We start from the raw sequence: 13,009 nt of genomic DNA on the forward strand, positions 1-13,009 counted from the left end.
TTCAGGCACCTTCCTCTTCCATTTGAAAAAAGTTATTCTTATGACAAATTTATGTTCTCTCATTAGCCAGAGAAATGTAGACTATTTCTTCCATTCATGTCACGTTGAGAACAGGAAGCTAATGTTTTTATTCTGCATGGCTAGCATTCTCTACTTAGAGACAGTAAAGGACAAATAGAAAGAAAATCTATTCTTAAGATTGTGTCTTTCAGTGCTTACTGATTTCAGAAGATTTCATCTGATTTCGGTTTGTGGAGTAGTAAATTATTCATTCATCTAGCTCAATGAAGGGTGACTTCTTTTTTTTTTTTTTTTTTTTTGAGATGGAGTCTCGCTGTCTCTCATCCAGGCTGGAGTGCAGTAGCCTGATCTTAGCTCCCTGCAGTCTCCACCACCCTGATTCAATTGATTCTCCTGTCTCAGCCTCCCGAGTAGCTGGGACTACAGGCGTGTGCCACCACACCTGGCTAATTTTGTATTTTTAGTAGAGATGGGGTTTCACCATTTTGGTCAGGCTGGTCTCAAACTCCTGACCTCAGGTGATCCACCCGTCTTGGCCTCCCAAAGTGCTGGGATTACAGGCATGAGCCACCATGCCTGGCCGAGGGTGACTTCTTAATATGAATCATCTTTCAAAGAAACAGTGCATTTCATCTGGGGTCAGTATGTGAACTTGGGCAAGTGCCTTAGTTGCACCTTGGTTCCTTTATCTATCAAATTGGAATAGCAATGTATGTTTTGAAGATTAAGTGAGCTTTTAAGCTGAATCATTACATGAAGTAGGGGAAAGTGAACAAATATTTATTGAACCCCTATTATAATGCATTATATTCATGATATCCATTATCCTATTTACAGTTGTCATCTCTCCTTTGCAAAAAGTATCGCCATCGGCTTTTCTAAAAATAAAGAAACTAAGGTTTTGGAAGAAACAATAACCTGCTCAGGGTTATTAGCTAAGTGGTAGAACTGGGAATGAAACTAACATCCATATCCCGTGTTCTGCCCCATGCCTATGTAGGAGAAAGTTTGTTTCTTTTCTCTACGCTCTGTTTTTTTTTTGTTTTGTTTTTTGTTTTTAAATGAGAAAGAGAGGCTGGGCTTAAAAGTGGATAAAAAAGGTTAACTTTTCCATTAAGTATTAACTTTTCTTTTCTAACAAACTCATTTAGAGAGTATGTAATAAAAACCTTCTTACTTTTTTTGAAATACTGGAACATTTGTGTAGTGTTCCAGAAATGTGTTTTGAAGTTTGAATGACCTACACAAAAAGTAATACGGCTCTACTCATTTTTGTAAACTGTCAGAAAAGATAAAACATTCTGGGCTGATTCATGACCATGTGCTTTGTATCTTTCTGATAGATATAAATCAGCTATCCTTGAAAACTGGATCCAAGTTTATAAAACATAATTATCTTTTACTTGGTCCTGAATGCCTTTACAATCATTTTCTCCAATGTTTTTAAATGAATATCTTATTACCATAATATATCCATAATAGCACTCTCAAATTATCATATAATCCATCAAAAATATTGAATTACCAAAGTGAAAAACCTAAGGACATACAACAGGTCTCAGTAGAGTAGATTATAGAAGCTCACATGTTTCAAGGAGAAAAATTTATCCTTGTAACATAATGAAAGCATTTTACAAAATTGGCTTCAATTATTAAACTAGGCTAGAGTATTACATTCTAACAGTTGGTCTTAGTTCTTTGTCATAAGGTCACTACTGTTTGACAAATGGATATCCCTTGGGTAAGAAACAAATGCCCTTAGGTTTGTGTTATCTTGCAAACTGATCAGTTCATTAATGGGGTTTAAAAAATAATATATATTATGGCTAGGCACGGTGGCTCATGCATGTAATCCCAGCACTTTGGGAGGCCGAGGCGGGTGGATCATGAGGTCTGGAGTTCAAGACCAGCCTGGCCAAGATGGAAACCCCGTCTCTACTAAAAATACAAGAAAATTAGCTGGGCGTGGTGGCACGTGCCTGTAATCCCAGCTACTTGGGAGGCTGAGGCAGAGAATTGCTTGAACCCAAGAGACAGAGGTTGTAGTGAGCTGAGATCCTGCCGTTGCACTCCAGCCTGGGCAATAGAGTGAGACTCCGTCTCAAAAAACATATATATATATAAAATACATATTTTGAGGCTGATGTAGTCTTTTGTGTGTATTTTGGTTATACTACTTTGACTTTATGATTTAACAAATAGAAGCTTAAATGTTACAATGTTTACATCATTTTTGTTTTTCGTTTTTAGTGGCTCCACCCACAAGGTTACGATATAATGTAATATCTCATGACAGTATACAGATTTCATGGAAGGCTCCAAGAGGGAAATTTGGTGGTTACAAACTTCTTGTGACTCCAGCTTCAGGTAAAAACAATTGACTGTGTTTTGTAGAGCATTAGCAACTTTTCATGCACAGGTAACTAAAAACATGTAGTGCCAAGCATTGTGTTGGGATTATTTGAAAGCTTTTTGTTTTATCTTTAGCGTTTAAAATCTTACCATCTAATCAAGGTAATAATGTTCCCCAAAGAGTAAAGAGTGACTCTTGGCTCTAGTTCTTTTTAGACCAAATTATCAGACAGTCAACAAGTTTTATTTTCTCTGTTTAGACATAGAAATGAATACTTTGAATTCATTGGAACTTAAATATACAATGCACCTGAGTGTCCAATAGTTTTGACTAGTTGAATAAACTATGATTAATTAACTCAACAGAATAATATTCAGCATTATACATTAAAATTATAAAGGCTAAGTGGATATTGTGAAAATAAGTGATAAGGCAGGAAAAGCGTAAGATGAACACATTTTTTGGTCATGAATAGTTATTTAAGGACGCTTTAGATTAAGCATCTTTATTTTAAAGTTGATGCTTAAATGATGCCTAAAGATACTTCATTATTTAAAGACGCTTTAAATTAAGTGTCTTTAAATAATGAAGTATCTTTCAGCATCATTTAGTTGAATTTTTCTTTCTCATATTTTACGTTTTTATTATACGAATATAATAAGCTAAAATAATACAGACCATGTAGGGAAACTGCCTCTGCTACCTGGTTGTTAGGAAGATGAAGATGGGATCAGCAACTGGATTGCTTGAATTCAAAACTTGATTCTGTCACTTATAAGTGGTGTGATTCAGGCCAGTCGATCACTCAGTGCCTCACGTTTCTTCTATGCAATGAGCAAACAATATTTGTACCCACCCCGTGGAGTCTTCTATGAATTTGCACCTCAAGGTTGATCTGGGATCAGCAGCATTGGCATTACCTGAGAGCTTGTTAGAAATGCAGATTACTGGGCTCCACCCTCAACCTCTTCAACCAGCATCTGAATTTTAAAAAGATCCCCAGGTGATTCCTATGCACAGTAAATTTGGGAAGTACCAGTTGTGAAGACTAAAATAAATATAAAGCCCTTAGAACAGTGGTGCCATATAGTAAGTGCTCAGTAAATGTTACCTATGATTATCATAAAGATGCTTTTAGGTCCCATTACTTCTCCAAGGATCCATTTTCGCACAGTACATAATAAATACTTAATAATACATATTTGTATAATATATATTTATGTAAATATAGTAATTATTTATTCTTTTTCTTGGTGATAAAGAGGGTTATATGGAACTAGACTCCTTTCAGTGGTAGACCTTTTCCCAAAAGATACGGTGAAGGAGACATGCTGTATTGTTCATTAATGTGGACGTCTTACTCAGCACTTGATATAAACATTCCAAAAAGACAAGCAGATGAAACACCTGGTTTCTTGCTTGGTCACCAAAAGGCCATATCTTTCATTTATTTTTAAATTTTTAAAATTTTTTGAGACAGAGTTTCGCTCTTTCTTGCTCAGGCTGGAATGCAGAGGCGTGATCTCGGCCCACTGCAACCTCTGCCTCGTAGGTTCAAGTGATTCTCCTGTCTCAGCCTCCTGAGTAGCTGGGGTTACAGGCACCCACCACCATGCCTGGCTAATTTTTGTATGTTTAGTAGAGATGGGATTTCACCATGTTGGCCAGACTGGTCTTGAACTCCTGACCTCGGGTGATCCACCTGCCTCAGCCTCCCAAAGTACAGGGATTACAGGCGTGAGCCACCGCACATGGCCTGACGTATCTTTTATTAAGAAATATTATCCGTAGGCTTATTAGAATGACTTCTGGTTGAGCAATGCCAGATGTCCACTTTTCCCATGGTGGCGTACAGAAATGACTTGCTTATGGAAAACAATATTCTCAAGCCTGGGTCAGAGTTTTCATTTTGGAGTATGACTCAATTTTGGAATTTCTTTGATTTTTAAAAATATAGCTTATTTTTAAAAATAAGCTATCATGGGAAATTTAAATTTAAAAGATTCTTGAACATTTGTGAGTCTAAAGGTCAAAATACAAGTTACTATTTTTCAGTACCTCTGAGAAGCCCCTATGTCTGATCTTGAAAGGTAATTTTTTTCCTTCAGGTGATTGGTAGCTTAACTTTTTCTGATTAATTGCTGATAATACCAAACTATTAAGTCCCCCCAAGCAAGTGTTATTGAGGAATCATAGAACTGTAAGAGTGACTTGGGTAGCCTCTGAAACAAACCTTCATCTGAATCCTTCAATCCCCTCTTGAAGAGTGCACCCAAGAAGTAGATGTCTAGTTCTTGCTTAGACATCTCCCATGACAAAATAAAAATTGGGAATGTAAGCAAAATATTTCTTCGTGAACGCTAAGTTTATTTTCCACAGTGTCCTTACTGCAGCAATCCAAGATAATCAGGCTTGACAATCTGGCATCTATTTGATTAAACATAGTAAATAAAAAGTAATAAATACATTTAGCCACAAAATGTTTATAGCTGTTTCAACACTATGAGACATGATCCAACTATTGTTTATGCCAGCCTTTCTGAAAGCGTGTTCCATGGTATTCTGTAGGATGCTAATAACTGTTTTGCAGCTAAATAGTTTAATGGTCAAATAAATTTGGAAATTCTAGTTTAAACAGAGGTTTAAAGCTTTTTTTGTTTGTTTGTTTCAGGAATCTCAAAGCCTTTAATAAAACAATACACTCCATAACTCTCAAAGAGGGACTGCAATATACAGGGTTTGTTTTTCGAGAAACTTTTTTTAGTGAAACACACATTGTGAAAGATATATTAGGTGTACTTTGCAGTAGATGAGTTTTTTTTTTTTTTTTTTTTTTTTTTTTTTTTTTTTTTGAGACGGAGTCTCACGCTGTTGCCCAGACTGGAGTGCAGTGGCGCGATCTCGGCTCACTGCAAGCTCCGCCTCCCGGGTTCCCGCCATTCTCCTGCCTCAGCCTCCTGAGTAGCTGGGACTACAGGCGCCCGCCACCGCGCCCGGCTAATTTTTTGTATTTTTAGTAGAGACGGGGTTTCACTGTGGTCTCGATCTCCTGACCTTGTGATCCGCCCGCCTCGGCCTCCCAAAGTGCTGGGATTACAGGCTTGAGCCACCGCGCCCGGCCAGCAGTAGATGAGTTTTAAATGACAAGTTCCTGAAACCAGATTTAACATCTTGAGCATAAACGCATATAAGGAAATGGGTTTTGGCAAGAGAAAGACTCCATTTTGCCCTCCAGTAGTAGGCAGCGCAGATAATAGCAGCATCAAATTTCAGAATTAAAAATATTAATTTTATTAGCATATGATTAAATTATAATCTGTATTATGTTTGACTAATTCAGCAAATTTCAGACTTCTCTTGCTGGTACTGCTAGAGAGACAGAAGTTTTAAATTAATTTTCCTTTTCTCAGACACAGTAATTGCAGGCAAAAATTAGAGAAGAAAAGTAAAATTTGGAATTCTGCATAAAAGTTGAGTATTTAATCATCAGCACTTTCAAGAAAGCCTTAGATGTCAGTCTAATTTGATGGAGAGGTAGTGGGATTTTGAAATCTTTTCATGAACCAAGCCAACTTTTAAGTAGCCGGTCAATGAGTGGTTCCTTCAGCATCCTGAGCCATTTGTGGTCAGATTTAAGATAATTAAATGGCTCATGTTTCAAGGATGCTCTGACTCACTTTAGAGAGGCCTAGAAAAAAATTCCAGTGTCAATAATTACCTTCGGCCTGCCCATATCTCCCCCTTCACATTTTTTTTTTTTTTTTTTGAGGCGGAGTCTCAGTCTGTCACCCAGGCTGGAGTGCCGTGGCGCGATATCGGCTCAGTGCAACCTCTGCCTCCTGGGTTCAAGGGATTCTCCTGCCTCAGCCTCCTGAGTAGCTGGGACTACAGACCAACACCACCATGGCTGGTTAATTTTTTGTGTTTTTAGTAGAGGCAGGGTTTCACCACGTTGGCCAGGATGGTATAAAACCCCTGACCTCAGGTGATCTACCCACCTGGGCCTCCTAAAGTGCTGGGATTACAGGCATAAGCCTCTGCACCTAGTCTCTCTCTTCACTTTTAAGTGAAATTCTTTCCTCAAAGAGTGTATCTGATGCTGAGGGCTTGCTGTCTTGTAAGCTTGTACTATGGCTTTTCCTACTATATAAAAGCAGTAGAGTGTTATGATGAAATATTTTCATGAATTTGATTTTCTCTAATTCTGACAATTGTTAGTTGTCTAATATGAAAAGAGTACAACTAAAAATAAAGATGGAAACTATATTATAATTAGGTGCAATACACATATATACCATTGTATCTATTTTTAAATATCTTCACCTCTTGATGTATGTAAAAAAATCATGATATACACTCTAAATATATACAATTTAAAATATATACAATAAAACACATTTCAAAAAATGCCTTCACTGTTTAACACCTTTATTGCTAACTAATAAAGTTTCTTAATGTTCACAGTGAACCTTATTTCTTAGAACTGATTTATTTTTCTCTTTTATTATAGGTGGAAAAACTAACCAGCTGAATCTCCAGAACACTGCAACTAAAGCAATTATTCAAGGCCTTATGCCAGACCAGAATTACACAGTCCAAATTATTGCATACAATAAAGATAAAGAAAGCAAGCCAGTTCAAGGCCAATTCAGAAGTATGTATTTACAGTTCTGAAAGTACCTCTGCAGGACTCTGTCCCAGCCTTGGATTTGAGTCTGTGATATATATTCTACAACTTAAAATTCTAGATTTTTCAGATTTATAGAGATCCTAGAAGACCTTCAGTCTTACCTTCAACAAATTCCTCTGATCTCTAATACTTTCCTACCCTTCCTTTTCCCCCATTTTGCTGTATTCCTACTTACCCTTTGTGCTTTAGTTTCCAATGAACTTTTTAATGTTGGCTCCTGAACCTTACCCAGACATCTCTCCTATGTGATTTCTTAGCATCTAGAGCTTCCCTTCTGGTACTATAATACCATATTGTAATTGCTTATTTACTTCTCTGTGACCCCCACAAGCCTGCAAGTTTTGCAAAGACTGTAACTCAATGATTTTTATTTCTCGTTGTATCACAGTTGCATATTATAGGCCTGGCATATAATGGGTGCTCCATAAATATGAATGTCTGAATGGATAATGCCTGCATCTCCCCTATAGGATCCCCAGAAAGTGCCAGTCGAGCCTCTACTAAAACAACCTACGCAACAGGGAATTTAATTCTTTCCAATTGTTAATCAGTTGACATAGGGACCGTTCTATGCCAGTCTCCATGATAAGCTGGTTTGTCAATAAATACAATGTGAGAAGTATTGGAGAGAGTACATACAGGACTCTGTGAAGAGAGGTACTCTCTCTGCCCCAGTAACGGGCTGTGGAGAGGATAGACATGGGAAAGCTTCACGTTTGAGCCAGTTCTCAAATAGTAAATTGGGAATTTGGAGAAATGACAGGGTGTGCAAAGGACATTCTAAGCGGGAGCGAAAGCTCTGCAATGGTCCAATCAATGTCCACAGAGTTCGTTAGGAAACATTTCTTTAGATTGAGTTTAAAAATGGTCTACACAGGCTGGGCACGGTGGCTCATGCCTGTAATCCCAGCACTTTGGGAGGCTGAGGCAGGTGGATCACCTGAGGTCAGGGGTCCGAGACCAGCCTGACCAACATGGAGAAACCCTGTCTCTACTAAAAATACAAAATTAGCCAGGCGTGGTGGTGCACGCCTGTAATCCCAGCTACTCAGGAGGCTGAGGCAGGACAATCGCTTGAACCCAGAAGGTGGAGGTTGATCTTGGTGAGCCGAGATGGCGCCATTGCACTGCAGCCTGGGCAACAAGAGTGAAACTCCGTCTCAAAAACAAAAAGTAAAATAAAAAATAAAGATCTACACAGGCCCTGATTCTTCTGTCTCTCGGGAGACATTCATTAATTCTTTTCTTTTTTTTTCATTGAACAAATGTATTTCACATGCCTATTAAGTGCCAGACTGTTTTCTAGGCACTTGGGCACAGGACAAATCCCTGCCCCATATGGACCTTATATTCTAATGACCAGAGACTACAGCAACACCCTTTTCCTGAAAGTGGTGTTTCAAACGTGAAGGATGAAATTTTTTTGTATTGTGAATACAAACAGAAGAGGCCTAGCCTAGTTAACTTTCTGTTATGTCATTGCTAAAAGAAACTCTTCTTAAAAGCCCAATTTATTATTCAGGACAATTTAAAGCATAATAAAAAATCATCAGAATATTTTAATGAACTCCTAAGTAGCCGTCATCTGGCTTCAGCAATTAGCTGCCCATGGCCAGTCTTATTTCTTCTATCCCTCAAACCCTTTTCCTTATTATTTTTTGAGCAAATTGTAGACATTATTTCAAATAGATTTTTTTTTCCAAATTCTAAACAATAGCTTTTAAAATCCTACGATAAGATGAATCCATAAATCTGTGTGGTGGTGGGTCTGGAACTTTGTGTGCAGCAATGTTCTATCTAGATTTTTTACACCTCTTCCCTCCCTTTTTTCTCTTCCTCTTCTCTGTAATGTTTTGTGAGACATGTAGGCTGGTGCAAAAGTAGTTGTAGTTTTTGCAATTACTTTAAATTGGAAAAATTGCAATTACTTTTGCACCAACCCAATATTTTGTAAATCTTTGAAAAAATTAAAAGCACACACAACTTTGTTACCTCTTGAAACTTCTGAACAAAGACATCTGGCAAATTCACCTGTCAGCAGGGCATACACGTGTTGTAAATGTTACATTCTTTTGAGATTCACATTGTCCAGGAGCTTTAGAAAAGCTTTTTATGTTATTTTTGGTATAAATTAGCCTTCTGTCTCATTTTACTGGCACTGCACTTTAGTTTCTGGCCTCCAAAATTCCTGCATGAGTAGCTGAAATAACTTCACTTAAAGTTTGTGAGAAGCAGTAAAAGGGATAAGGAGAAAATACTCATCTTTCTCTAGTCTGAGGTTTTGCAATTGATTATTTCAAATATTCCACCGATTGAAAAGTGGAAGAAACACAGAGTCATATAAATCTTCCCAGGCTACTTCTTCAAAATGCTTAAAAGGAAATTCATTTGTTTCCATCATGCTTAACTCTGCTAAGATAGCTGTAGAGAAACAGTATAACTGGTTAGCTAGATAAATAATATGCAAGCGTGTATTTTTTATTTTTTATTTTTTTTGAGATGGAGTCTCGCTCTGTCACCCAGGCTGGAGTGCAGTGGCGCGATCTCCGCTCACTGCAACCTCTGCCTCCCGGGTTCACGCCATTCTCCTGCCTCAGCCTCCCGTGTAGCTGGGACTACAGGTGCCCGCCACCACGCCCGGCTAATTTTTTGTATTTTTTTTTTTTTTTTCTTGAGACGGAGTCTTGCTCTGCCGCCCAGGCTGGAGTGCAGTGGCCGGATCTCAGCTCACTGCAAGCTCCGCCTACCGGGTTTCCGCCATTCTCCTGCCTCAGCCTCCCGAGTAGCTGGGACTACAGGCGCCCGCCACCTCGCCCGGCTAGTTTTTTGTATTTTTTAGTAGAGACGGGGTTTCACCGTGTTAGCCAGGATGGTCTCGATCTCCTGACCTTGTGATCACCTGCCTCGGCCTCCCAAAGTGCTGGGATTACAGGCGTGAGCCACCGCAGTCGGCTAACTGTGTTATTTTTATTGGCAGGATAGAGGGATTTGTTCTGCCCAAATAGCAGTTTGTAAGAATAAAATGAAAATTGCTTGGATAGCTTTCTTTTTCCTTTTGCATTTCAGTTATATGCCTGCTCTCTGTGAGATGGAGCTAAAACCTAGTCTCTTCCTAGAAAACTTTCGTGGTTGGATCCAGGAAAGTGGTGATCAAGATAAAGCTTGTGGCTCTAAGTTTGCTTTTAGTGCAGGGATTTGAATTCTTTATGAGTTCATATATTGATACACAGTAAAACATAAGAAATGATCTTTGAATTTCTAAGACAGAAAGGCAGATCTGATCTAATAGGTGTTATGACTCCAGATTTGCCACAAGCAGTTCAACCACTTCCAGCCTCAGTTTCTTCACCTGCAAATGAGGGTGACGATATGCCTATTACTGTGCAGATGAACTTACTTCACCACATAGTAGAGCATGGTAGCTATTGTTGTCGTAAGAAATACCATTTTGCTTGTTAACTATCTGTTTTCCAATTGATTTTGCCCCTACATGAGGAAGACAGCACCTTGGTCAACATACATGTTTACATCTTATATGTGACATAGTGGATCAGCTTCCATAATGGCTGTTATTTTTTCTTGTTTATTTATAGACTGCTTTTTATTGCTCTGTGTTTTAATTTAGTACCTTTAAATATGGAGGGCACCTCTCCAATGATTAGGAGAGACATGAGATGGAAGTAAAAGTTTTATTACTTACAGGTCCTGAGAGTTATATGGTATGCCTGGAGGCCACACCCATGGAGGTCAGGGAGCACAAGAAGTGGGGGCACCCATAAGCCAGGGTCTTTATTGGGGTCCAGGGCATTATCCTCAGGTTTCTTTGAGGAGGGTTTTAATTGGGGCATTTAAATCAAGCAGGCATGAGTTCTAAGAGGTCACACTGTGACTGGGAGGCAGTCAGTGTGGCATATCTCACAGTTCATGCAGAGAATGAAGGCCAGTGGCGCCAGTCAGGTGGGCTGTATGCGGCTCTCTCATAGGGAGTAGAAGGTAGAAATAGATCTAGGGGAGACTAATGAATAATGAATAGTAAGAGTAACTCCCAAATAGAGACTGGCAGAAACTCCACTGGAAAGGTGACGTTTGAACTACACTTTGAAAGATGGGCAGGGAGCAGTTGTTTAAGTCGGATAATCTGGATTAACCACATTTAGGAACTAGTGCTTTAGGGTATGTTGTAGGACCAGAAACTGTGTCAAGGGTGATTGAGCCTGTTTCTAGTATGAGTAAGTCCAACTTACATTTAAAATGGATGCTGAGGCAACATGAAATTTGTAAGAATTCACCACATTCTATGTTGGAAAATTTTTTTCTCTTTTAAATGTGTTTTGTCAATCTTTGCCTGCAAATTCCTGCCTTTCTTTGGAAGTCTGACTCAAAAGGGAAGTTTCTCCAAGTCTCTACCTCTGAATTTATTACTAGTCTTTCCTAGAACTGTTTCTACCTCCAGCATCACTCAGCACGATCTTTCTCATATTAAAGTTGCAGACATATTTTGTTTTAGAAAATGCAAGTAATTTGGGGTGACAGCACATGTGTGGGTGGGATTGAAGATACAGATTTGGGAATTATTTATGAAAAGGTGAGAATTTAAATTGTGGGATGGTAAAATTACAGCGAGTTGTACAGAGACACAAGACACTCTTAGTATATGATTGTGTTTCATGAATAGTAATAGAGAAAGAGCCCAAAGAATGAGAATGAAAAGGAGTGGTCAACAGGAGAAAACCAGGATAAAGCCATTGTAAAAACTGAGAAAGAAAAGAATTTAAGTGTGTATGTGTGTGTGTGTGGAGGGGGGGTGCGGTGGTGGTGGTGGGGGTGCTCCAAAGTGCCAATGCTTATAGAGAAGTCGGTGAATGAAGTTTTAAAAAAATTGTTATAAAAATTTATACATATCAGGATCACGGCATCTTATATTTTTATTTTTAAAATGTTTTAAAATTGTGATTTAAAATTGTGTTTTAAATCCTGGAATTTAATCTCTGGGTAGCAGAAAGTCAAGGAAGGTTTCTAAGAAAAGGAATAATAGAGTGACCTTGGCAAATGACAAATCTCAAACCATTTCAGCAAAGCGATGGAAGACAGTGGAAAGAAAGAGGAGGAGGAGATGATAAAGACAGGATGAATGGAACAATGTCCTGGAGAAGGCAGCAAGGGTGGTTCAGAGGAAATCATTGCTTCTCCTATGTAGCTTACCCCCCAGTACATTTGGCGATTTCCATGAAATGAATGTAGCAATTAAACGAAATACCTTGGCTCACTTCTGCATTTTCACGGGGTGTTTTATTTGTGCAGAAACCGCTGCCATTTGGCAGGCTCTTGGACTGCTTCAAACAGCCTAAGGTGCTATTTGGCAGAAAAGCAGCTGTGCAGTTTTAAGGAGAGAATGCAGTGGAAAGTTAAGCTAATGGTGTAGGTTGATACGAATTTATTAAAAGGCCATGGGGCATTTTTTGGTCCCTGAACATTTTCTAATTAAAACCATAAAAAACCACCATTTATTAATGGGGAAACTTTTTTTTAAGTTTGAAAAGGAATTATTTTAAGGCTCTTCACTTTTTTTATTTTTTTATTTTTTTGCTGATGGAGCAATTCCAAATGAGGCTATTTATGGTTAAGATCTTTCTAGAATGGGGACCAAGCTCACAGGCTAAGTCCAGAGACTTGAAGATACAGCTTTAACCCCATGCCAACACTTAACTGGTTTTATGAAATAGGTTTTAGCTTTCTGGTTCTTCATTCCCTCATGCATAAGCTAGGGATAATTATGCTGATTTTACAGCAGTTATGAAGGATTAAATATTTGTGACACATCTGCCCATAGTGCATACTCAGCCAAAGTAGTTCCTTAGGTGTTTCTGTGTCTTCTCATGACATAGTTGAAAAAAAAAAAAAAAAGAGCAGTTCTAATATTTGGGGATGAGTTTGTACCATGGAGC

At 38.5% G+C, this 13,009-nt stretch overlaps 1 protein-coding gene across 3 annotated transcripts in view; it reads left to right on the top strand.

The window, feature by feature from the left end:
- COL14A1 (collagen type XIV alpha 1 chain) overlaps window positions 1–13,009 on the top strand; it is a 245,527-nt gene that overhangs the window by 31,576 nt on the left and 200,942 nt on the right. For all 3 annotated transcript variants that reach the window (XM_005563999.5, XM_005563997.5, XM_005563998.5), the window contains exons 3-4: window positions 2,272–2,388; window positions 6,885–7,028. In XM_005563999.5, coding sequence (XP_005564056.2) covers window positions 2,272–2,388; window positions 6,885–7,028 — 261 coding nt within the window. The remainder of the gene's footprint in view (window positions 1–2,271; window positions 2,389–6,884; window positions 7,029–13,009) is intronic.

The sequence above is a fragment of the Macaca fascicularis genome, chromosome 8 (assembly GCF_037993035.2).
Source record: "Macaca fascicularis isolate 582-1 chromosome 8, T2T-MFA8v1.1".
NCBI classification, from domain to species: Eukaryota; Metazoa; Chordata; class Mammalia; order Primates; family Cercopithecidae; genus Macaca; species Macaca fascicularis.